At 26.9% G+C, this 25,046-nt stretch overlaps 6 protein-coding genes across 10 annotated transcripts; 2 read left to right on the top strand and 4 right to left on the bottom strand.

The window, feature by feature from the left end:
• Positions 1 to 281: 281 nt before the first annotated feature.
• On the top strand, positions 282 to 3,012 carry LOC145961032 (protein meiotic P26). The gene is made up of 6 exons (XM_083080842.1): positions 282 to 504; positions 577 to 774; positions 989 to 1,242; positions 1,382 to 1,602; positions 1,843 to 2,043; positions 2,306 to 3,012. The coding sequence occupies exons 2-6, from the start codon at positions 590 to 592 to the stop codon at positions 2,528 to 2,530; spliced, it is 1,086 nt and encodes a 361-aa protein (XP_082936968.1). The 5' UTR covers positions 282 to 504; positions 577 to 589; the 3' UTR covers positions 2,531 to 3,012.
• An 840-nt stretch (positions 3,013 to 3,852) lies between these two features.
• LOC145960649 (uncharacterized) lies at positions 3,853 to 5,002 on the bottom strand. Its single transcript, XM_083080266.1, has 4 exons — positions 4,839 to 5,002; positions 4,443 to 4,687; positions 4,234 to 4,362; positions 3,853 to 4,017 (listed from the first exon to the last, which is right to left on the bottom strand). Exons 1-4 carry the CDS (start codon positions 4,856 to 4,858, stop codon positions 3,887 to 3,889), a joined length of 525 nt encoding a protein of 174 aa, XP_082936392.1. The 5' UTR covers positions 4,859 to 5,002; the 3' UTR covers positions 3,853 to 3,886.
• A 50-nt stretch (positions 5,003 to 5,052) lies between these two features.
• Positions 5,053 to 6,692, bottom strand: Pef (penta-EF-hand domain containing protein peflin). Of its 3 annotated transcripts, none has more exons than XM_083080265.1 (4): positions 6,589 to 6,692; positions 6,072 to 6,246; positions 5,672 to 5,950; positions 5,053 to 5,449 (listed from the first exon to the last, which is right to left on the bottom strand). In XM_083080265.1, the coding sequence occupies exons 1-4, from the start codon at positions 6,595 to 6,597 to the stop codon at positions 5,358 to 5,360; spliced, it is 555 nt and encodes a 184-aa protein (XP_082936391.1). In that variant the 5' UTR covers positions 6,598 to 6,692; the 3' UTR covers positions 5,053 to 5,357. The 3 variants fall into 3 exon arrangements, with proteins under 3 accessions (XP_082936391.1, XP_082936389.1, XP_082936390.1); XM_083080263.1 differs by having other exon boundaries at positions 6,478 to 6,666; XM_083080264.1 differs by having other exon boundaries at positions 6,484 to 6,665.
• A 216-nt stretch (positions 6,693 to 6,908) lies between these two features.
• On the top strand, positions 6,909 to 10,467 carry Spf30 (Splicing factor 30). The gene is made up of 5 exons (XM_083079768.1): positions 6,909 to 7,310; positions 7,421 to 7,644; positions 8,154 to 8,303; positions 8,941 to 9,091; positions 9,181 to 10,467. Exons 1-5 carry the CDS (start codon positions 7,272 to 7,274, stop codon positions 9,322 to 9,324), a joined length of 708 nt encoding a protein of 235 aa, XP_082935894.1. The 5' UTR covers positions 6,909 to 7,271; the 3' UTR covers positions 9,325 to 10,467.
• Positions 8,299 to 11,324, bottom strand: LOC145960368 (GDP-D-glucose phosphorylase 1). 3 transcript variants are annotated; one of them, XM_083079765.1, is made up of 6 exons: positions 10,992 to 11,324; positions 10,652 to 10,932; positions 10,462 to 10,564; positions 10,072 to 10,381; positions 9,959 to 9,993; positions 8,299 to 8,561 (listed from the first exon to the last, which is right to left on the bottom strand). In XM_083079765.1, the coding sequence occupies exons 1-6, from the start codon at positions 11,193 to 11,195 to the stop codon at positions 8,508 to 8,510; spliced, it is 987 nt and encodes a 328-aa protein (XP_082935891.1). In that variant the 5' UTR covers positions 11,196 to 11,324; the 3' UTR covers positions 8,299 to 8,507. The 3 variants fall into 3 exon arrangements, with proteins under 3 accessions (XP_082935891.1, XP_082935892.1, XP_082935890.1); XM_083079766.1 differs by lacking the exon at positions 8,299 to 8,561 and adding an exon at positions 9,695 to 9,885 and having other exon boundaries at positions 10,992 to 11,323; XM_083079764.1 differs by lacking the exon at positions 8,299 to 8,561 and having other exon boundaries at positions 9,695 to 9,993.
• Positions 11,325 to 11,584: 260 nt separating this feature from the next.
• Polr3f (RNA polymerase III subunit F) lies at positions 11,585 to 13,270 on the bottom strand. Its single transcript, XM_083079767.1, has 4 exons — positions 13,114 to 13,270; positions 12,142 to 12,763; positions 11,882 to 12,043; positions 11,585 to 11,815 (listed from the first exon to the last, which is right to left on the bottom strand). The coding sequence occupies exons 1-4, from the start codon at positions 13,188 to 13,190 to the stop codon at positions 11,741 to 11,743; spliced, it is 936 nt and encodes a 311-aa protein (XP_082935893.1). The 5' UTR covers positions 13,191 to 13,270; the 3' UTR covers positions 11,585 to 11,740.
• Between the last annotated feature and the right edge of the window lie 11,776 nt (positions 13,271 to 25,046).

Here is a 25,046-nt window from a genome sequence, read left to right as displayed (position 1 = left end):
TTTGTTAATTTTTCTATAAAAAACTCATTTATCCATAATTTCTCCATAATATATCCATTTTATTCAAAAATCGAAATTGCCGTTTAATATTTGTATTTTTCCAATTTAATGTTATTTATAGATATTCTTGTTCTTATATTAATAAGTAATTTTTTTAAAGAGATTTTCTCTAAAAGAAAATTTATTATATAGAAGATAGCCCCCAATATAAATAAATGTAAATAATAAATATAAATATAAATTTCTTCAACGATAAATAAAGACTAATAGATTTTAGAATATTACATTTTGCAGGATAATTTAGATATCAACAGTATGCTTCTTTACAACTAGTATATAGTTAAAATTTTGCATGTCAAGGAACGTTCCACGCGCGTTTGGCTCGTAGCCTATATTTTAAAGTTATTTTTAACTCTATGCTATGAACAAGTTTCAAGTAGCAAGAAGATTTCATACGATCCGTTGATCCATTTTCGTATCTTTTGTTAATATTAATGTTGTTTGGTGAGTTATTTTATTGTGATTTATTACAATGTATATTTATTGTATTCATATTAATTGTATTTTATCGTGTAGTGTATTATAATCAATGGATCTTATGAAGTGTTCAGCGAAACGTTCTTCAAAAAGTTGTTGCGGTCGCGAGACTGCAGTAGACAGCGATCTTGGAAGCTACGATCACATTTATGCAAGTTTGGTAGAATGCAAAAATAAAGATATAAATACCGAAGTTAATGTTAATGTTAATGAACCAATAACAACGGCAAACAAACGGTGAGCGAAAGCTTCAAATTCACTTAGATAATAAAACCTAGAAAAAATTTATTACATATATATAAAATTCATCCATCCTAAACTTTTAAAAACGAATTAAAAATATTAATTTATTATATTATGATCATAAAATTAATGACATAATAAGTATTAATTTTGCATATAATTTTTAAGATTTTTATTTGTTCTTGGATACAAGTGATTTTGTTTTCAGCAATGAAGATTCCAGAAAAAAATATGCTCCTCGATTCACAAATTCAAACATTCTTACATATCAGCCTTCTCCTGTTTTCCCTCGCAAAATGGGTAGCGAAGTTTATGAAGAACCGAGAGAAATAATAGATCCATACAAATCGCACGATCTAAATTTTCAATGTCCTAGATGCGGACAAAGGATGGAAGAACCTAGACTTCTTCCTTGTTTACATCCTATATGCTTATCGTGTGTTTATGAATTGATAAATAAATGTAAGTGGAAATTGGCACGAGCAAAATTTTAGTATAAAAAAAGGATTGTTTTCCCAGTTGATACAATTGCTCGTAGTTTTGATTGCATTAGAAACTATTTAACTCGTAATGAAAATATATTTCCTATATATATTTACAGCTTCGTATGTTTCACTGAAGAACAAAATACGGAATAATAATCAAATGTATGCTCAACACAATATTCGTGAGACATGCCCCTTATGCGATTCCTATTTGCCGAATATTAATTCTACCATACCGCCGCCGCATTATCCCTTACAACATCGTTTAGTTATGGACACTATGCGGCGTAAATTGGTTAATAGAATACTTTGCGACACTTGCACAAGTGAAGTTCTGGTAACGATTTAGATATTATACAATATACACATATATACATATTATATACAATATATATACATACATATAATCTAGTTCTTTCATTCTTTATTATTATTGTCAGTTGTTTCCTTGATATCATTATATTGCAATACGATTTTATATGTGTTCATAATAAATAAATATTAGAAAAATCACATAAATATAAGAATTATGGGAATATCTTATAGACAGGTTCTTCTTCATGTTATTTTTTTTAAGGCGCTTATACAGTGTTCTACATGTTTACGTAATTTTTGCTCGGAATGCGGCAGACAACATGAACAACAGAATATGGCAGAAGCAAGAACAATTAAACATTTAATGAGACCTCTGTGGGAGGCTACCAAAATACGAAGGATCATTTTATGTCAAACACATCCGACGCACGCCTTAAGATTTTATTGTATCGCGTGTCAGCAGGTCAAAAATTCTCTTTCTCTATATACATGATACTGTTTAAAACAAGAATACAAATACAATATTAAAAGAAACAATTGATTTCAAATAATTGAGATTTAATAAAATATTGATATTTTTTTAGTTAAATAGTTATATTAATCGTTTTGTTTGAAGTTGACTCAATTAATTTTGTGACTTATTATATTTTATTATAGTTTATTATATTTATAGTTTATATAATTTAATCAGACATGTGTCTAAACTATTGATATAAAATTTTCAGGTGACATGTAAAGAATGTATGTGGAGTGCCCAGCATAGAGGTCATGCCAGTGAGGATGCACTTGGAGTGGGAAAGAGAGCTAGCGCATACTTAGTAACAATGTTGCAAAAAGCAAGAACATTTCTAAATACTTTGTTGATTCAATATAATAATGATGTATTTTCAAATAATGGTTCCGAAGAACTGCAAAATGTAGCCACACCTTACAGGTATGTATTTATATAGTTAATATTATAAATTGGGAATTATATAAATTATATTGTTATAATAAAATATGATTATGTATTTTGCACAAAAGCACTCCACAATATTCTTTTCAAAAATTTATAATTTTTTTTACTATAACAAAGATATAATCTGTATAGTACGTACATAATAATTTAATGCATGGGTCTCTAAACAAAAGTTAGTGTTAATATATTATAATATACAATTGTCATGTGATTAATATGGAAGTAATGAGCAAAAGAAAAAATATAATGAGATAATTGTCATTTGAGGTATATAACCATTATACATTCCAAAGATATGATTAATGCAAATTTGGGTATAGTTATTAATTAATATTATAATAATCAAGTTAATATCGCGATCAATAATTTAATTTAGAACATATTAATGTAACTTAGAACATATATATGTAAGGTTAGTTAAGTATTGAAATATTTATAATTAATTAATAAATATAAATGAGCAAGTTTCTATTTTTACATTTTGTTTATATGTATATGTATATAGTATGTGTGTGTATATATATATATGTATGTATGTATGTATGTATGTATGTATGTATGTATGTGTGTAAAAATGTACAATGCAAATAAATATTTATTTATATATACAATGTATTAAATTTCGTCTAAATAAAGAAATAAAATTAAGACCAAATAAAAAATAGTGTAAAAAAATAATAAATAATTTGTATAAAATAATTGTATATATATATATATATATATATATATATATATATATATATATATATCACACATTGTTATTTTATCAAACATTTTTGCATGATGTTAATGTTATTTTAATTTTGATTATTGTTATAAACTGTAACATACAAAATATAACTGTAATATACAAAATATAATACATTAAATGATAATAAGATAAGCTTTCTCTATGAAGAAAAAATTATAATTCTAACAGATATATAATTCTAACAGATCAAAAATCTAATTCAAAAATTACATTTCTAAATTAATGTATCTCAAAATCATAAGATATAGAACGTATAATTATTGACACTTATCTCATATAAAATGTACATACTTCACTTTCATAATTAAATATGATGACAACTATGATTCATAAGTTGAATTTCCATTAAAATCTTGCATAAAATTATAAAAAGATAAAAGTTTGTTAACTATTTAATTTTATATCTATTTCATCAATGTTCTTTGAATTTTAATGATTGGACATTTACGATTTTTTCTAAATTAAATTTTATATATCTAGAGAAAACATAACTTATAAATATAAATTTGCACTTTTTATATAATATATATTAACATAATCAAAACAAATCTAAAAGACAGAAATATTTAAAAGATATATTTATTAATTTATTAAGACTTACAATGTAAGTTGATGCATAGTTTTTCGTATCATTAAGCAGCGTCCGTTACGTAATATAGATCCACAACAAGACCAATGGTCAACACCTGGATGTCCAATATGTCCATGACCGCAACCTTTATATCCACCTTTGAAATGAAATATATTATTTTTATTTATTTCTCTAAAACTTATTATGAAAATATTGTTTTTATATTAGTTTCTTTTTTTAATTAATATATTTCAATACATATGTTATATATATATATATATATATATATATATATATATATATATATATATATGTGTGTGTGTATGTATATATTATTTAGAGACTACTTGTGATCAACGTAATTAATTCTTACCAGGCATAGTACCTCTACAGCCACAAGTTATTTCCTTTTTGCCACCACTAGAACAGAATGTGCAGCAATGATAAATACCATTATGCGTAAGTTTTAAAGCTGATAGTCTTCCATTTTTGTACCAATGTTCTGCAGCAAAATATAATACATATTTTCTATTAAAAAATCTTCAATCACATCAATCAACAATCATATCAAGTACATCTTACCATCTTCTTTATCCATTGTCACACCTAATTTATTTAATCTTCTTATTATTATTCTAGCAAGTGTTAGTATTTCTATTTCAGAACCATCAGCAAGTAAATCATTTACTAAAGAAATAGCATCTAAAAGATGCCTCGCTTTTCGTAATCGATCAAATTCTCGAATTCTTTCCTGGGCTTGTTTCGTGTGAAGTAATAAAACTTTGTAATCTTGTAAATTTGAAACATCTGCATTATTATCAGAGTATCTATATAAAAAGAATTTAAAGTAAAAAATTATATAACAATAATAATTTTAAATATCTTATAAATATAAGGTAACTTATTACATGTAACAAGTTACTACATAAAAAACTAGTTAAAATAATATAATAGGTAAACAAGAAATTTGTTTAATACATGAATTGTTTCACTATCATTCTACACTCAATATATAAAAAATTGAGATATATTGTGTATATTTTATGTTAAGCATTGTCATGTGATTTTTATAACCTCTCTTAAAAAATACCTTGATACATATACATATTATCACTTAAATATATGAATAAGAGATAAATGCATCTCTTATTGTCATTTGAGGTATTAATATATTATCATTAGAATCAGGATGTAAATTAGCGCTTCTTATATTTATTAACAATGCTATTTCTTATTTTAAGGTCATATTACAATTAGGCATAAATAAAAACTTAAATGTGCTAAGCGAGTTCTGTAAAAGCTTAGAATATTTCTAAAAAATACAAATACATTTTTATAAATTTAAAAACCTATATACATAAACCTGTTAATTCTTATATCCTTTATATTCTCTCTTAAGAAAATAGAATTATAGAAAAATAAAATTTGCAATGCAAGCTACAGTAATAGTTACATCAAGTGATAATTTAATTGTCTTGGTTGCTAAAATAATAAGTATTATATGCTGCAACTAAGAGCTACTCCCAAGAAATCTTCAAAACTAATGCTGATTGTTCCAGTTTGATCCGTATCTCTTGTTCTAAATGCCTCTGCAAAATGACATGTTTTAATAAATCATTCCATATATATACATACACATATAAATAAATAAATAAATATATATATATATATATATATATATATATATATATATATAGAGAGAGAGAGAGAGAGAGAGAGAGAGAGAGAGAGAGAAAGAGAAATAGCATACATACATACACTAATATATATAATGTTATCTCTCTTCTATACACCTATAAATTCTAATTTACCTGTAAATCTTTGTATCTGAACACACAATACTATAAACTGATCAATAGTAATGGATTGATGACCACGAAGATCGCTCTTTTTTATAAGGAATTCAATAAACTTCGAACTAAGTCTATAACCCATTTGTGTTAGAGCTGCATTTAATTCACTTTCTTGTATACTGCCTGAATTATCATGATCAAAACCACGAAAAACACCAAGCCAAGCATTTATATAATTATAGAGAGCTTGGAATTCTGATACATTTATAGTGCCATTCTTTTCTTTATCAAACATACCTATTAAGTAAAATTCTTGCCATTATCTCTTTAATCAATTATTGCTTATAAAGAAAATAATTGCTTAGAATTTGACATATTCTTATTAAACTATAAATATATATAAAATTTGGATGCATACCAATCATTAATTTGCACGCTATATCGGAGAAAGTGCCTCCTTGACCATTAGCTAATGCTGATTGTAATTCTTTAGCTGTTATTTGTCCACTTCCATCTTTATCCACCATGGAAAACCATTGTTGAACATTCGGATTTATTCCAGATTCAGAATCAGTAGAACCATACATTGTATTCTTAAAGGAATAGAAAGAATAAATATAACTAAAGAGAGTCGTACATTTTCTTCGTACACATACACATTCGTAGACAATTTATAATACATAAAATAAAGATAAATGCCACAATTTCTTTATATTTATCCGTGTATTAAAATTATTAATTGTGCGCATATCAAGCAGTTCAGTAATAACAAGAGATGATAAAGTTGCCATATTATTGCTATGTATATACATGCAATTATTTACAATTACCGGATACGCCATGACTGACAAGTTTATTTTTTCAGACTGTCATCATGTAAAATTCTATATTACATTTGATTGAATTATACAACAATAATTATTAACAGCACATACTTGAATCATCGACAAATAAAGATATTTTATTTAGGCAAGAGCACACAAATATATAAACAAATAGAGAAAAAATATGGCGAAACTTATTAGCTACGTCATGATCTACAATAGGTAATTTAAGCCCTAAGCCTTAAGAGATTGACCAATCACCGTCAAGTATGAAAAGAATACTTGACTGTGATTGGTCAATTTCTTAAGGCTTAGGGCTTAAATTGCCTATTGCAGACTCGGCCTAATTGAAATGTGATTGGTCAGCGTTTCAACATATGACGTATCGTGTTCTTTTACCGTCAACAATTCCATGAGTTTTGGAACGCAGTATAAGCACAATTAAGTCGCCATCTTACAGAGTTCATCGCTTTAGCTATTTCTATAATTGATATTTCTGTTGATATCTTTCAATATATCGGCATCTTTTTTTATCCATAATTATTCCTTTTAACTCTTCACTTTAATCATTATTCTGACATCCGTCTGTGTATTATGATATATTAAAAAGAAGCTAGCAACATTACATGTGGCAACACTGTTCGCGTTTTGCACTTCAAACAAGAGGCATTATCGAGAGGAAGTATCTCGTGAGAGGAAATATCGTATACATATTTAGAAGGTGAGAGAAGAAGGCTGTGAAACGTAAAACGCTGTGGCTTCGAATAATCTGTTTCTCGCTCGAGTCAAACATCATGGATGATTTGCAGAATTACAAGTTACAGCTCCAGCAGGTAAGCCTTGTTATTCTTTCTTAACCTCAATAGCGATTAATCAGATGCAAAGGAGAGTCTCAATCTCGTTTATAGTATTTCTGCGTTAACTCGTATATTTTGTGTTTCAGGTGGAAGCAGCTCTCACGACAGATCCGAATAACGAGGAGTTGATAAAGCTGAAATTTGATTTGAAGGAAGTAATAAAGCTGACACATGATTTAATTAAGTCACAACAACAGGAAAAAAGACAAGCCAATGGCATGGATGCTAAAGATCCTATTTTGCTTGCAGTTCTGGCCAATAAATGGAAGGTCGGCGATCAATGTATGGCACCTTGGAGCGAAGACGGCAAGTGAGTACTCTATTTAATAATATAATTGAATTTTATTTTAATTTCGCATGGATAGTTTATAATGTATATCACATTGTTATGGGAGCTGAATATTTTGTGAGCCATTACTAGAAACTGAAATATAAAAATATTGTTTAATAAAAAAAAGTTGATAAAATTCTACAAATTCTTAGATAGTTAATTGGAAATTGTAAAGTTTTGGCAAAATTTTTTATTTTATTTTTTGAATTATTTATTTTTCAGTTAATATTGGATGGACTTCATTTTAAGAAAGTTTTAATTTGAATTTAAACTGCCAAGTTTTATTTAATGTTGAACATTAAAAAGTTGCAGAAAAGGCCCCAAGGGTGTTAAGCAAGTATTTATCTCTCTCATGGATAGACTTTCTCTCAAAATATACATATATTTTGATATATTAATATTTTGACTAAAAAGAGCTCAATAGCTATTTTAAAATAAAACTTGCACAGCTCTCATTTTTTATATTATATTTTTGTAAAATTTTACAGATATTATGAAGCAACCATAGACTCGATAAGCGAAGATGGAGTTGTAAACATAACATTCAATGAATATAAAAACACTGATGTCACCATGCTCAGTCAACTGAAATCTGTTGCTAAGAGGCCAGCATCAGATTGGGCAGATCAAAAATCAAAGTAAGTCATTTTTAATCAATGATATTCATGAATGTATCACTTACAGATTATTTTATACAATTTTGCATGCATCTGCCTTATGAGAAACAAAAAATATAAGGCAATTACTAATCATTTATTTTTCCCCTTGTTCTTCTTTTCTGAATTGGCAACAATACTCCACGATTGGTATGATATTTGGTCTGAAATTACTCATTATTGCTCTCATCCTTTGCCTTTATCCTTTGATGTTATATGGTCTGTATGTATCATCGGGTTCTAGGAAAAGGTAACAAGAATTGTCCAATTGCTCTGGTACCATACTTTGTAAAACAAATTAATAATTGATATAATTAGAAAAGAAAGGAAATATATATATATATATATATGTATATAAAATTAGTTATATATAAGTATTGTTTTACTATTTTATAAATATTGACTCTTATTGAAATAAGTATTAAGTAAGCATTACATTTTTAAAATTAGTTATCAATAATAATAACATGCACACGCGTAAATTTTAACTTTATATTCATACAGATATATGTACTTAATAGAAATGTTGATAGTAATGGTTTTATTTATTATTAATCACTTATAAAATTGGCTTATTTCCTATATTATTTATCCACATGATAGATTCATTCATTTACAGGAAGATGCAAGCAGCTGCAGTGGCAGGTACAGATCCAAACAAACAAAGAGAATATCTTAAGAAGAAGAAGCAGAGGAAATTGCAGCGATTTAAGGAATTGGAAGAAGAACGTGAGTTGGAGAAAAACAAATGGTTAGCGTTCACCAATAAGGTACGTATAGCAGAAGAATTCATTTATATATTTATCTTAATTTATCTGACTTCTTAATAAAACATATCAATCTTGTAATTATTTTCCAGTCTTCAAAAAAAGGCGTCATAAAGAAAAGTATCTTTGCAACACCAGAGAATGTGAATGGTCGCGTAGGAATCGGTACCTGTGGCGTTAGTGGTCGGGAAATGACGAAGTTTAGTAATGGAGAAAAGTGGAGACGAGGAGCTTAAATAACTTAAATGTAAATAAATAGATTATTATCCTTATAACTTGGTGAGAGATAAAAGAGATTTTTGCAGAACTACTATTATATTAAATATTAAAGAGAGACTGCTGATTTTTCATGAAGGTTGGTATAGATCGAATCAATGCGCGTAATCGAAGAATGGCGATGATGTGCGCAAAGATAATAAATTTTGTTAATACCGACCCTGTAATTTCCGAAATAATTTTTTATCATAACAAAATTAACTGCGATAAATGTGAATATCTTTTTAGATTAATGTTTCCGTTGGTATAATTTCTTTACAAACAAATCCATTGATATAAATAAATGTATATAAATGTTTAATCCATGGAGAAAACAATATAAAGTATTCATTTAATACATAATTTTTTTAATGAAACAAAAAACTTATATACAATGTGTACAACTAAAGAACATGGAAAATATTTCGATTAATCTTAATATACAGGTTTATTACATGCAATATAAGAAAACTGATGAGATTTATCATTCCATTATTCACTAAATTTTTAATATAGCTTTTATTTTCTTTTTATTTATTTCTCTAAAAAATATTTAAGTTTATCTTTTACTGATAAAAAATATTCATCTGTAATATCATTAAGAACATTGCTTACTTTATCCTCTGTAAGATTATTGTATATATTTTCATCTAAAAATTTATATATATATGTCAATATTATTTCTATTCCAACAAAAATAATATATCAAACGTAGATATTATTCTTACCCCTAATTGATAAATGCCCAAAAAGTTCACACACTGCAGGTATAAATGCAGTAGTGTCTTTAATACCAGAAGACGGTTTTCTAGCCCAAATATAAATGCGTATATCATTATACAAATCGTCATTAGGTCCTGATTTTGCTCGCGTAATGTATACATTGTGCGCTACTTGATGTAATTGTAAGTAATTCACTATAAGAAATGTTTGAGACACAAAATTCCGAATATTTTTAAAACTAGACAACTTAAGACAGAATCCTTTTGCTGGATAATTTATCAATAAGTATACATCGGATGTATAACTGCAAAGATCCTGACAAAAAAACAGATATCTGTAATGTATTGTAAATAAGTTTTTATAGTAAGTAGACAATTGTCAAATATATTAATTACAATGTATTCAAGAAGCATTTCATATTTTAAATAATATAAATGCCAGTGTAAATGATTAACAGATGCATGAGCGCATAAGCTATTAAAGATAGCCCTCAAAGACCTAGAGTGGAGAATGAAAAAAGAAAAAAGATAAATATCTGTTACATCAAATTTTGATAAATTCCTGATAATACAACACAATTATTACCATGAATTACTTAAAAGACATAATTCTGTCACTTTATGAAGACTATACTCTGTCATAATTTGTGGTAAACATTTTAAACGTTCTGTAAGAACTAAACAATGACCCTGTTCCAAAGGACTGGAATTAATTGCAACTATATCATTTGTGTCACCATTGCCTATATCAAATAATATTTCTTGTTGTGCTAGTTTAGTAAAATTAAAACCTATAGAATTAAAAGGTTGCAGCATAGATGTGACAGATTCTGGTGCACGTCTACATTGAGCTCTCTCTGGATTTAACTGAAATTATGATATTGTGCATTAGATGAAAATATTCTTCTTATAAATGTAGAGTATACCTGTGCAAGAAATCTATATTTTCCTTTCAATGATTTACTGCTCCTTATATTTAAAATATATCGGAATGCTTTAGCTTCTTCGGCTTGTTTCCAGGTTTGTTGCAAAATATTATCAAATTGAGACTCTTGTTCCTTATCTAACTTAATGATATTAAAATCTTTTGCATCATAAAAAAATGTGGGAATTTGTCTATGTGAAAGCATCTTGCAATCGTGTATAATTTATATTAAATATCGCGCAAATTATTAAAATATATGTAAATCATTCAATCATTTCAGAAGCATGCTTTACACTGATATTACATGCACGCTAAAGTTCATCAAATATACCGATTGACTGCCAGATGAAAAATTCCTAGAATTCTAATAGTCTTCTAGAAATTTCGCATCTGAGAGCCAATCGTATGTCTGATATACTCTGTCACATGATTGTAATATTGTAAGCCTGACATGTAAGAAATTTGGCCAATTAGAAAATTTCTCTTTTTATTCTTTCTCATTATGAAAATATTTTACAAAATAAACATTTTATTGTTATTATTATGTTATTATACATATGACAAATAATGAAAAAGATATAATCATTAGATTTATTTTATATGTTTATTAATATTTAATGTTATTTAATGTTTATTAATATTTTATGTGACACAAATCATGACAATATATGTATCATAATATATATTCATAATATACATTAAAAGATTAAATTAAGATTAGTTTACATCATTTTAATTTTGAAAATAATTTTAATCTAACCATTCTCTGATGTATTGGCACTTTATAGGAGTAACAGGCCCATCATCAAAGCAGTGCTTTCTCACCTGTGAAAAAAACATACAATAAGAAAAAAAATGTAATAAATACAATATATTTATAATGTATCTTACTGGACACAAGCCGCAAGGAGTTCTAATTAATCCAGGTGAAATAACTAAAGGCTCAATTGCTCGGTATAAATTACTTCCATCTCCTGCAAGTATTCGTTCGACTTTGCCATCGTAAACTAATGTATTTAAAATCATTTCTATATTTGTTACAGATAATTTCACCTATAAATATAAGATTTTCTTTAGCTTTAACAAAGAAACAGAGATAGATAAATACATTTAATAATCAGAAAATGTTTTGATACATTTAAGAATATTACCTTACTTATTCCTAAATCTGAAATAAATTTCCATACATCCTTAGATGAAGCAAATGTCATGTTCCTTGCAGCAATAGGCCCAATATTACAATTTTTCGTTTTTTCTTTTTTTTGCTCCAAAAATCGATAACATTGTTGATTTAATACATCAACAAATTCCGTTTCAAAATCTTGATCTTGGTACCATGCACCACCAGTTATTGATTCATCAGGTTCTAAATTATATAGCATATACACTTTTTTCTTACTTGCTGCTACAGATTTAACAACTTTAATGAACTTTTTGGTCTCCAAACTTTTCAGAATCTTTTTTAATTGAGTATGCATCAAATTAGATTTAAATCTTATATCTCGAGTCCATATTCCTTTATTCCCTGCTTCTTCAATAATCTTATATACTACTTTCTCTTCATTATCAGCACCCTTAACAATTTTTGTTGGATCTCTCAAGCGATAGGAAAGCACTCCTGTTTGTTTATTATTATAAAGCTCAAAACATTCTTGCTTCAAGAGCTTATTTATAATTTGTGCTCTTTGATCTGGCCGTAAATCAGGTATCTCAATAGCTAAGTCCTTATCAGAAATACCTTTGTTGGGTCTCGCTTGTGCTAGAGCAATTATTCTATAAAAAATGCAAGATATGTATACAAAATAGATGATAAAAAAAAAGATTTATAATAAGCCTTATAATAAAATGTATGATAAATTGAATAAATGACACCAATGATTGAAGCTAACTGCTTCATGTTCTTCAATTTATAATTTTATATAATAATCAATATTACAAACATAATTATATAAAACAATTATGAGAAGAAGGAAATAATTTAATGCATTAATTTTATATTCAGCTGAAATTACATGTTTCACATCTTTGATATTCAAGATTATCAAAAAAATTAAACGCACTGATATTGTTATTTTTGATATAAAATTAAAAGTATCTTTAATTAAGATGAGACGAATTTATACTTTTGCTCGATTGTTTCCGGCCCATCAAGATTCGTGTTTACATTCCGTTCTTGTAAGCTGCTGCCTTCCGCTTCCATTGTAATATAAAAAGCATGAGATTTACGTTGATATAAACATTCGGTTAAGGTTAGGGCACCATGAAGAAGTATAGTGTATAGTATAATTCGAAAATTCTGCTGTACGCTAACGCTCTCTTAGGAAATAGAACAGCCGAACCAAGAAGTAATAGCACAGTTGATAATAACAGAAATGTAATTACACGAGAAAGAAAATTATTATGTCGATATATATAAATCTGTGAAATGTTAAAATATAATAATTTAATACAAGCATAAATAAATAAAACAATATTAATACAAATAAATATATAAATAATAAAAATATTAATATAAATAATTTAATATTAATAATATAATTTTGTTATATAATATTATTTAATTTATTATATTTTAATTTATCATATAAAAGTATTTATATATATTATTTCTTTTAACATCACTGTTTACTTATGTGCATGTATATTCTTTTTCCCTTCAAAATATCATGTTTTGTTTATTTAATTAACTCCCAAGAAGACAATCTTTTGCAAAACTAAAAATTATATTGTAGCATCTGTTATATTGTAGTGACTTTTGGGATTTAGAATAAATCTATATATTTCATAATGAATAATTAATTTTTATAAATAATATGTAATATACATATACATATATTGTGACAATAATTCTCAAAGAGCACGTTTCGTGCAATTTATTCATTTAATCAAGTAAGAATTGTAGTGATAGAAATCTAAAATAATAAATTGCTATTTCGTTGAGAGATCTTATATATACAGATAATAATTATTCTTTATATATTTTCTATATATATTCTTTAATGATATTTATGTTGGAGCCATATATATTTCGTCCGCGATGCGCTCTATTATTTTTACTTTTCTATGATTTAAATATAATTCAAATTAAAATTCACGCAATAAAACAATCGAATCATAGGTTCAAATAATTAGTATAACAAAAGGTTCCGTGAGATACATTAATCGTTTAATAAATAATCTCTTAATTAATTTATAAATTTAAATATACTTTTATAATTTAATATTCCCCATCTATATTCATATCATAATAATAAAATATTTCGACAACGAAATGTTATCAATAAAATAGTATTCGGCCTTGGCAGTGTAAGGGCCTTGGCACACAAAAATATAACGTAAGCAGTGAAACGTAGTCAGTAAGCAAATTGATCAATCACGATTGAGTAGTAAGGCAGCTATATTAAAACGTAAGAATTCCGATTTGTTGATTTTCTTACTGATCACGTCTTACTGCTTACATATTTTTGTGTGCCAAGTCCCTAAACAGTAGTGCGTTAATATTTACATAATGTTTACGGCTTTGTTATTATTCGCATGAAGAAACTCGAATAATAAAGTAGTAGTGCGAAACGCTTCGTATATTATCAAATTTATTTTCTAAACGCGATCACGACTAATATTGAAATACATATTCAGTATAATTATTACAATTAATAATTAATTATCTTTTGATAAACAACATGAAGCTGTACAGTTTTATGTAGTTTATTTTTCAATAAAGATTTATCATTGTGAAACATATTCGCACGAGCGAAAATCAATCATTCATTATTAGGGGTAAAAATTGAAACAAAAGAGACAAAAAAAATAAATTTCGTTACAATCCTTCGATTATTGATTTTTATGAATAATAATTATAATAATTATTTCTCTAACAATGCTTGTTAATTTAAAGCAACGGACAAAATAAGATATATTTTAATTATATTTTAATTTTCTTTAATTATTAATTAAACAATAACTAATATCATAACTTTTCATTACTTTAGTCTTTTAATCTTGAGATTTATATTATATGCATATACTCTACATACATTAGGGTGTTCCTTATTTTATACATGATAAAAAAATTCTACATTTCTACATTTCTGCAATTCTACATTTTTTTCGGTCTTATGGCCATTTCTACCAACGCCGCTTAACTTTAATCTTAGCTTAACTCATTCTTTGTCTCTTTCTAAAGGAACAGAGAGAAACAAAGAGTGGAGGAAACAAAGAGTGAGTTAAGCTAAGATTAAAGTTAAACGACATTGGTAGAAACGGCCATTATCTCAAAAAGGTTACAATTGATATAAGAATTATATACAAAAAACTTCAGTTTTGTAAATTAATTTCTTCCCGTGCAACAAAGTTTGACAAAAATGTAATTAAAAAAAAAACATTAATAAAAACAACAACAAAGAATTTTTGAAATTTGTAGGTAGGTGTTCTATATATTCAAAATAATGTTTTACAACTCCAAATGATTATTATACACACACACACACACACACACATAACACATATATAAACTATATAAATAAATATATATTTCTTTAATGATGACTGTGAATCAAATATGTTTCGTCTACGATGCTTTATCTCGTTCTTTTTTTTCTATAATTTAAATATAATTAAGATTGAAAACGTGCAGTAAAACATGAAAACGTAGACCCAAATAATTAGCACGAAAGGTTTCGTAATATATCAATCATTTAATAAATAATCTATAAATTAATCTATTAATTAAAATACTTCTATGTAAATTAAAATACTTCTATAATTTAACATATTCCGTGTGTATATGTTATAATAATATGTAAAATATATTTCGATAGCGAATTGTATCAACATCGTGTTCAACCTTGGCGGCGTAAACAATAGCGCGCTAGTATTTACAATGTTATGATTTTGCTATCATTCGCACGACGACATTCGAACAGTAAAATAGTAACGCGAAACGTTTTGTATATTATTAAATTTCTTTTCTAAATGCGATTGCGAATATTTTTTTAAGTGAATGCAAATGCGACTAGGGATTCAAATGAGGGCAAGTGTCACAAGAAACAGCAAAGAGAATAAGAGAGAAAAAAAAGATTTGGGTGACGGATCAATGAAATATGCGGTGAGTAATTTATATAAATTATTGTGTTACTTTATCGATCTACTGGACAATCTAAATATAATTTGGATTATGAGAGAACACAAAGTAAGACAATCGAATTATAGATGTAAATAATTAACATGACAAAAGGCTCCGTGACTAATTGTTTAATAAATAATTAATTTTCATCATAAATTAAAATACTTTTATAATTTAATATTCCGCGTTAGTGTATATTTTATAACATATAAAATATTTCAGAATTATCGTTAACACGGTGTTCGACTTTGGCAATATAAAATGTAAACAGTAACGCGCTATGTTCCGGCTTTGTCATCATTCGCACGGTGACACTCGAGTAATAAAGTAGCGGTGAGAAACGCTTCGTATATTGTAATTTTTTTACTAAATACAATTACGATTAGTATCGAAACATAATTTGCTATAAATATTAAGTCTTTGTTAATTGAACAATATACAATTTAATCGAGAATCGATTAAGTGATAGGATTCGAAATATTACATAATCACTTCGATTAAATTATTGGAATCGAAAATATGAAATAATCACTTTGATCGTTACGATTTTTACGGACAATAATTATTATTTTAATATTTAGAGTCACAAATATACTTCATCTGTGTTATTTTATCGTTCTACTTAACAATCTAAATGTAATTTGGATTGTGAGAGAACACGTAGTACTGAATCGAATTATAAATGCAAATAATTAGCATAATGAAAGGATAAATTGTTTAATAAATAATCAATTTTAATCAATAAATTAAAATACTTCATTAATTTAATATTCCGTTAGTGTATATTTTATAATATATAAAATATTTCGGCAACGAATTATCGATAACACGGTGTTCGACTTTGGTAATATAAAATATAAACACTAGCGCGCTATGTTATGGCTTTATCATCATTCGCACGGTGACTCTCGAATAATAAAGTAGTGGTGAGAAACGCTTCGTATATTGTAATTTTTTTACTAAACACAATTACAATTAGTATTGAAACATAATTTGCTTTAAATATTAATATAAATTAATTAATTGAAAATTAATTAACGACATGAAACTGTATGGCAACGATAAATCTTTATCGAATCGCAATCATTCATTACTGCGAATAAAAATTGAAACAGAGGATATGTAAAAGGTGATAAGAGAATTAATTATAATATGATAAATCGACGATCATTGATGCTTATTATAATATGATAAATCGACGATCATTGATGCTTATTATAATATTTCTTTAACAATATTAGAATTAAATATATTTCGACCAATGTTTTAAATATTCTTAAACCTTGTTAATTAAACAATATACAATTTAATCGAGAATCGTATGAATGATGAGAATCCAAAATATTAAATCATCACTTCGATCGTTGCGATTTTTACGGACAATAATTATTATTTTAATACTTAGAATCACAGATATATTTTATCCGTGTTACTTTATCGTTCTACTTGACAATCTAAATATAATTTGGATTATGAGAGAACACGAAGTAAAACAATCGAATTATAGATGCAAATAATTAGTATAACGAAAGGCTTCGTAACAAATTGTTTAATAAATAATCAATTTTAATCAATAAATTAAAATACTTTATTAATTTAATATTCCGCGTTAATGTACATTTTATAATATATAAAATATTTTGGTAACGAATTATTGATAACACGGTATTCGACTTTGGCAATATAAAATGTAAACAGTAGCGCGCTATGTTACGGCTTTGTCATCATTCGCACGGTGACTTTCGAGTAATAAGGTAGTGATGAGAAACGTTTCATATATTGTACATAAACATGTACGAAACATAATTTGCTATAAATATTAATAAATATTAATTAATTAAAAATTAATTAACGACATGAAACTGTATCGAGAATCGATTAAATGATAGGAATCCAAAATGTTAAATAATCACTTTGATCGTTGCGATCTTTACGGACAATAAATATTATTTTAATATTTAGAGTCACAAATATATTTCATTTCCGTGTTACTTTATCGTTCTACTTGACAATCTAAATATAATTTGGATTATGAGAGAACACAAAGTAAAACAATCGAATTATAGATGCAAATAATTAGCCTAACGAAAGGCTCCGTGATAAATTGTTTAATGAATAATCAATTTTAATCAATAAATTAAAATACCTTATTAATTTAATATTCCGCGTTAATGTACATTTTATAATATATAAAATATTTTGGTAACGAATTATTGATAACACGGTATTCGACTTTGGCAATACAAAATATAAACAGTAGCGCGCTATGTTTCAGCTTTGTTATCATTCGCACGGTGACTCTCGAGTAATAAGGTAGTGGTGAGAAACGCTTCGTATATTGTAATTTTCTTATTAAACACGATTACGATTAGTATCGAAACATAATTTGCTTTAAATATTAATAAATATTAATTAATTAAAAATTAATTAACGACATGAAACTGTATGGCAACGATAAATCTTTATCGAATCGCAATCATTCATTACTGCGAATAAAAATTGAAACAGGGGATATGTAAAAGGTGATAAGAGAATTAATTATAATATGATAAATCGACGATCATTGATGCTTATTATAATATGATAAATCGACGATCATTGATGCTTATTATAATATTTCTTTAACAATATTAGAATTAAATATATTTCGACCAATGTTTTAAATATTCTTAAACCTTGTTAATTAAACAATATACAATTTAATCGAGAATCGAATGAATGATGAGAATCCAAAATATTAAATCATCACTTCGATCGTTGCGATTTTTACGGACAATAATTATTATTTTAATACTTAGAATCACAGATATATTTTATCCGTGTTACTTTATCGTTCTACTTGACAATCTAAATATAATTTGGATTATGAGAGAACACGAAGTAAAACAATCGAATTAGATGCAAATAATTAGTATAACGAAAGGCTTCGTAACAAATTGTTTAATAAATAATCAATTTTAATCAATAAATTAAAATACTTTATTAATTTAATATTCCGCGTTAATGTACATTTTATAATATATAAAATATTTTGGTAACGAATTATTGATAACACGGTATTCGACTTTGGCAATATAAAATGTAAACAGTAGCGCGCTATGTTACGGCTTTGTCATCATTCGCACGGTGACTTTCGAGTAATAAGGTAGTGATGAGAAACGTTTCATATATTGTACATAAACATGTACGAAACATAATTTGCTATAAATATTAATAAATATTAATTAATTAAAAATTAATTAACGACATGAAACTGTATCGAGAATCGATTAAATGATAGAAATCCAAAATGTTAAATAATCACTTTGATCGTTGCGATCTTTACGGACAATAAATATTATTTTAATATTTAGAGTCACAAATATATTTCATTTCCGTGTTACTTTATCGTTCTACTTGACAATCTAAATATAATTTGGATTATGAGAGAACACAAAGTAAAACAATCGAATTATAGATGCAAATAATTAGCCTAACGAAAGGCTCCGTGATAAATTGTTTAATGAATAATCAATTTTAATCAATAAATTAAAATACTTTATTAATTTAATATTCCGCGTTAATGTACATTTTATAATATATAAAATATTTTGGTAACGAATTATTGATAACACGGTATTCGACTTTGGCAATATAAAATATAAACAGTAGCGCGCTATGTTTCAGCTTTGTTATCATTCGCACGGTGACTCTCGAGTAATAAGGTAGTGGTGAGAAACGCTTCGTATATTGTAATTTTCTTATTAAACACGATTACGATTAGTATCGAAACATAATTTGCTTTAAATATTAATAAATATTAATTAATTAAAAATTAATTAACGACATGAAACTGTAGCGCACCGATAAACTTTGATCGAATCGTAATCATTCATTACTGCGAATAAAAATTGAAACAGGAGATACATAAAAGGGGATAAGAGAATTAATTATGTTATGATCTTTCGATCATTGATGCTAATTACAATAATATATCTTTAACAATATTAGAATTAATTATATTTCGACCAATACTTTAAATTTTCTCAATCCTTGTTAATTAAACAATGTACAATTTAATCGAGAATCGATTAAATGATAGGAATCCAAAATGTTAAATAATCGCTTCGATCGTTGTGATCTTTACGGACAATAATTATTATTTCAATACCTAGAGTCACAAATATATTTCATTCGTGTTACTTTATCGTTCTACTTGAAAATCTAAAAATAATTTAGATTATGAGAGAACACAAAGTAAAACAATCGAATTATAGATGCAAATAATTAGCCTAACGAAAAGCTCCGTGATAAATTGTTTAATAAATAATCAATTTTAATCAATAAATTAAAATATTTTATTAATTTAATATTCCGCTAGTGTATATTTTATAATATATAAAATATTTTGGCAACGAATTATCGATAACACGGTGTTCGACTTTGGCAATATAAACAGTAGCGCGCTATGTTCCGGCTTTGTCATCATTCGCACGGTGACTCTCGAGTAATAAGGTAGTGGTGAGAAACGCTTCGTATATTGTAATTTTTTTTACTAAATACGATTACGATTAGTATCAAAACATAATTTGCTATAAATATTAATAAAAATTAATTAATTAAGAAATAATTAACGATATGAAACTGTATCGTAACGATAAATCTTTATCGAATCGCAATCATTCATTACTGCGAATAAAGACTGAAACAGGGGATACGTAAAAGGGCATAGATTTAATTATGTTATGATCTTTCGATCCTTAATGCTTATTATAATATTTCTTTAACTATATTAGAATTAAATATATTTCGACCAATGCTTTAAATATTCTCCTTGTTAATTAAATCCTTGTTAATTAAACAATAATTATGTATCACGACATATAATTATTTTAATCTTACGATATATTAATACATTAGATATATGAGATACATTAATATGTTAAAATATTTCAACAATGAATTAACAACAACATAGTATCCAATATAAATAGTACCGCGCTAATGATTTTGTTTTACGGTCTTGTTATGCAAATTTAAATTTATGTACTATATTACAAAATAAATTTCAAAATATATATTATATTATATATAAAATTATATATAATATAACCCTCCCATGGGGTACACCTTGTCGCGGTGGGAGGGCTTAGTACTTGGATGGTGCCTTGAGGTTTATCTTAAATTTTTCTATTTATGATAAATCTTAAGGTGCCTGAATGGGAAGCTAAGTACCCTTTCGCGTCGTCGGTGCCGTCAACGTGCCGCGGACGCGCTTCGTTACCGCGTTTTCGCGTTGTAGTATCCTCGCGTCATCGCGTTTTCGCGGAACTTTTGGACTTTTTCATATAAAATCCCAATTTCATTTATTGTCACGAGTCTCTACTTCCGATGCCAACTAACTGGGATGTTTCGAGTTTGCACACGTTGTTATGCAACGTACACTCGTGCTTCGTGCTTCGTGCTTCGTCAAGTGATTCGGCCCGAATTAGTTAGAACTCGATCGATTGCTCGGAATGGTCGTCAATGGGTCCCTTCTCTTTGCTCGTCTACAGCCACACGCACTGCGTGTGTTAACCCTGTCGAGGAGTCGAGTGGATTCCCCTAGGCACGATTTTCGCTCGGTAAAAGGGGTTGCCTCCCCATTTTCTAAATTGCTGAATGTTAGCATTTAAAAAATGTGGGTATCCTCTTCTTTTGCCGTCTACCAGCCTGGTGTAGCCATGTCCTGCAATCGCGGGAAACTTCGTGTTCCGGGCGAAGCACCTGAAATCGTGCTTAGCGGGTCCAGGTTCGATACGAGATAGGATAATTATGCGCGAAAAAGAGCTGGTGAACTTCATTTTCCTCTATCTCCGTCAATCGTTTCGTCTTCTTTCCGGTTCGGGCCTAATCTTTGCTCGTTGTATCGTTGCATTCCCGACCTGTTGGCTCGAAGTTGATTCTTGTAAATGAAATGGGATTTTCGCTCGTACCGAAACCGGGAGTGTCGTTGATAGTATATATATATATATTAAATATATACATCGCGCGACCAAATTTTTAATCGTACCGAAATAGTGCGGGAGTGCCGTTCAGTATCGCGCGTGAAATAACGAAAATAGCGATATAAAAATATCGCTCGTGAGTGCGGGAGTGCCGTTGAAAGTATCGCGCGTCAACAACATGAGAGGAGGAGGAGGCCTGGGAGAGGCATCTTGCATCGGCGGAGCAACCTGATGGTGAGTATCTATTATTTGTATATCAATTGTTATAAATCGTTATAAACGAACAATAATTCGATCTTATTATTTAAATGAATTAAAAAGGAAATTAGAGAGAAAGATTTTTATAAAAATCATATAAAACTTTCTATTTAAAAAACAATTTCAAAAATGTATAAAATTTTTGCACACGTGTTTATCTCTGCTTATTATTTTACACATCGGATATAAAATTGCGCGCGATAAAAATTTTTTGAAATATTGATTGCATTTTGTGAGCATTAATATAAATGAATTTTATATTCGTATGTTACAGACAACGTAGCTTCGAAAATAACAACTCCGCTGTTGCGCATCAGTGTCGGTGAGTGAGAAAAACTTTTATTTAACTGGTAACGGATTCGTAGAGATTGTAGATGTAGATGTAGATGTAAATGTAGATTGTAGATTGTAGATTGTAGATAAATCCGTTGCCTTAAAATGGATGAGCTAGGATAAATTAAATTAAATAACTTTTAATAAATTCTTTCGAAATGCTTTGCATCTATTACGAAAATATGTTAAAGTAATAATTAAAAAAAGAGAATCAAGAAAAGAAAATTTTTTTGTAAAGATTTTGTCTAATTTATTAAATAAAGAACACGCATTAATAATTTTATCAATTTTTGATGCTACTTTATTCTTATAACGCGTACTTATTTTATTTTAATTTCTTATAGCTCATCCATCGTAGAATTTGTTTGTAGATATTGTTTTTGAACTTTATTTTAACTTAATATAAAGCCAAATGATTAATTAATTAAATAATTTGTAATATGATAAAAGTTATACACACACATTAATTTTATATTTTATTAGAAAATATAATATATAGAAATTTGTAGTAATTTGGCTTTATTTCAGTTAAAATAAAGTTATATTTAAATATTTAACGAACGTAAAATCGAGCAATCATTACGATGAGCGTGAAATATTTACGCTCATTTGCCGTTAATTAGTCGGCAAAAGAAGGAGTGTTTATCTCCTTTTTCGATCTCTGATTAGAGATCGAGTGAGAAAGTGGCCAGGATCAACGAAAAGTAAGTTCAACTGGCCTGAAGAAAAGCTTTACGTACAATAGTACGTAATGTCGGACATTTATTCACGCGATTAGGGCACGCGGTTAGGGAATGTAATTAGGGCATGTAATTAAAATATACGTGATTAGAGATAGACTCTCCTCGAATAATTTTACTTAATCGAGAAATAGGATTGTTAGGGCCATTATGTGATTAATTTAGGTGATTAATATATTATGTATCTTAAAGATCTTTAAAGAATCAGGAAATGTAAGGTTAAATAATATTAAGGAAAACAAATTAATAAATATTTCAATAATTATATTATTAATATTAAGAATTTTTAGGGGATCAATATTTTTTTGAGTGTTTTTTTATAGGTATTTTATTTATTTGAGGATGAAAATTAAATTGTTAACACAATAATTTACGAATTTTTTTGCAAATTTTATGTATATGAAAAATTTAAAATACAAATTTATATATTAAGATATTAAAATATTTTTTTTTTAGTTCAATATGGATAATAAATTTAATATATTTATGAATTTATAAGCCATTTTTAAATATAAGAATAGAAAGATTTAAAATAGATAAAGAATGAGAAAATTTATAGAAAAGGATTTATTATTAAAATTCATAAAAGGTTTTAATTTAAATAATATTTTTAAATAATAATTTTTAGGAAATTTATATATTTATATATTTATATATTTAAGGTTTTAATTTAAATAATAATTTTTATAAAATTTATATATTTATGTATATATTTAAAGTTTTAATTTAAATAATATGTATTTTTAAATAATAACTTTTAGGAAATTTATATATTTATATATTTATATATTTAAGATTTTAATTTAAATAATGATTTTTATAAAATTTATATATTTATATACTTATATATATATTTATGTATATAGTTAAGATTTTAATTTAAATAATAATTTTGATACAATTTATATATTTATATCTATTATAAGTGTGATTTCATTAATTGTATTTCATTAATTATATTTATATAAACTTATCTAAATAGCTTATATTATTAAAATTTAATATTGAAGATATTAAGAAAATTATTTTTTTTAGATATTTATGAAGAATATATATTAAGAATATATAAAAATGTATATTATATAGATGAATAGAAATTTAATTATATTATATATTATTTTTATAATAAAAATGTAATGTTTTATTATTAAACTATATAAATTAAAGAAGTAAAATGAAATAAATCATTAAAACTTTTTTAATATTCCTTTCAAGAAGTAAGATTGTTAGGACCATTTCAGGTGATCATTAAAATTATTTTAATATTCTGCTTAAGAAGTAGGATTGTTAGGGCTGCCCCGGATGTAAGCTTACACGGTTCCCGGAGCCCGAGTGTTAGAAGACTAAGGAAGGGCGCGTGGGGTTTTTAGTTGGTAGGCCCCGCCGTTAGAATGGCGGCGGGGAGAGCCCAACACTACCCCGGCAGGACCTATTTATTGGTCCTGCCGGGGTGTGCATAAGGAGCATTTTCCCCACGTAAAAAAAAAAAAAAAAGAAAAAGAATTGTTAAGGCTATTAGGTGATTGTTAAAATTTTTTTAATATTTCTTTAATGCTAAATATATTAGGAAAATATATTAAAATTCCAATAATCTTAGGGATTAATCATCGCTAGTCAATCTTGTCTGGACTATAAAA

This window comes from Camponotus vicinus, unplaced genomic scaffold, assembly GCF_025532165.1.
Source record: "Camponotus vicinus isolate PSW18456_S1 unplaced genomic scaffold, iyCamVici1.0 SCAF_10, whole genome shotgun sequence".
Classification (NCBI taxonomy): Eukaryota; Metazoa; Arthropoda; class Insecta; order Hymenoptera; family Formicidae; genus Camponotus; species Camponotus vicinus.
This window is presented reverse-complemented; position numbering and strand designations above follow the sequence as displayed.

Bases quoted from the DNA above. Each gene is read 5' to 3' on its own strand.
- LOC145960649 (XM_083080266.1), bottom strand. From the start codon at position 4,858: ATGATAGTGAAACAATTCAT. The intron at 4,688-4,838 runs GTATTAAACAAA...CTTTTTATATAG, and splicing joins ATGATAGTGAAACAATTCAT to ATACTCTGATAATAATGCAG. The intron at 4,018-4,233 runs GTAAGAATTAAT...TTCATTTCAAAG, and splicing joins CTGTAGAGGTACTATGCCTG to GTGGATATAAAGGTTGCGGT.
- Spf30 (XM_083079768.1), top strand. From the start codon at position 7,272: ATGGATGATTTGCAGAATTACAAGTTACAGCTCCAGCAG. The intron at 7,311-7,420 runs GTAAGCCTTGTT...TTTGTGTTTCAG, and splicing joins ACAAGTTACAGCTCCAGCAG to GTGGAAGCAGCTCTCACGAC. The intron at 8,304-8,940 runs GTAAGTCATTTT...ATTCATTTACAG, and splicing joins TGGGCAGATCAAAAATCAAA to GAAGATGCAAGCAGCTGCAG.
- Pef (XM_083080263.1), bottom strand. The intron at 5,951-6,071 runs GTATGCATCCAA...TTTACTTAATAG, and splicing joins AGCGTGCAAATTAATGATTG to GTATGTTTGATAAAGAAAAG. The intron at 5,450-5,671 runs GTAAATTAGAAT...GTCATTTTGCAG, and splicing joins TCAGATACAAAGATTTACAG to AGGCATTTAGAACAAGAGAT.
- Polr3f (XM_083079767.1), bottom strand. From the start codon at position 13,190: ATGGAAGCGGAAGGCAGCAGCTTACAAGAACGGAATGTAAACACGAAT. The intron at 12,764-13,113 runs GTATAAATTCGT...CATTTTTTATAG, and splicing joins CCGGAAACAATCGAGCAAAA to AATAATTGCTCTAGCACAAG. The intron at 12,044-12,141 runs GTAATATTCTTA...TTATATTTATAG, and splicing joins CAGATTTAGGAATAAGTAAG to GTGAAATTATCTGTAACAAA.
- LOC145961032 (XM_083080842.1), top strand. From the start codon at position 590: ATGGATCTTATGAAGTGTTCAGCGAAACGTTCTTCAAAAAGTTGTTGC. The intron at 775-988 runs GTGAGCGAAAGC...TTTTGTTTTCAG, and splicing joins ATAACAACGGCAAACAAACG to CAATGAAGATTCCAGAAAAA. The intron at 2,044-2,305 runs GTCAAAAATTCT...TAAAATTTTCAG, and splicing joins ATTGTATCGCGTGTCAGCAG to GTGACATGTAAAGAATGTAT.
- LOC145960368 (XM_083079764.1), bottom strand. From the start codon at position 11,195: ATGCTTTCACATAGACAAATTCCCACATTTTTTTATGATGCAAAAGAT. The intron at 10,933-10,991 runs GTATACTCTACA...TCATAATTTCAG, and splicing joins AATATAGATTTCTTGCACAG to TTAAATCCAGAGAGAGCTCA. The intron at 10,382-10,461 runs GTAATTAATATA...TTTTTTTGTCAG, and splicing joins AAATGCTTCTTGAATACATT to GATCTTTGCAGTTATACATC.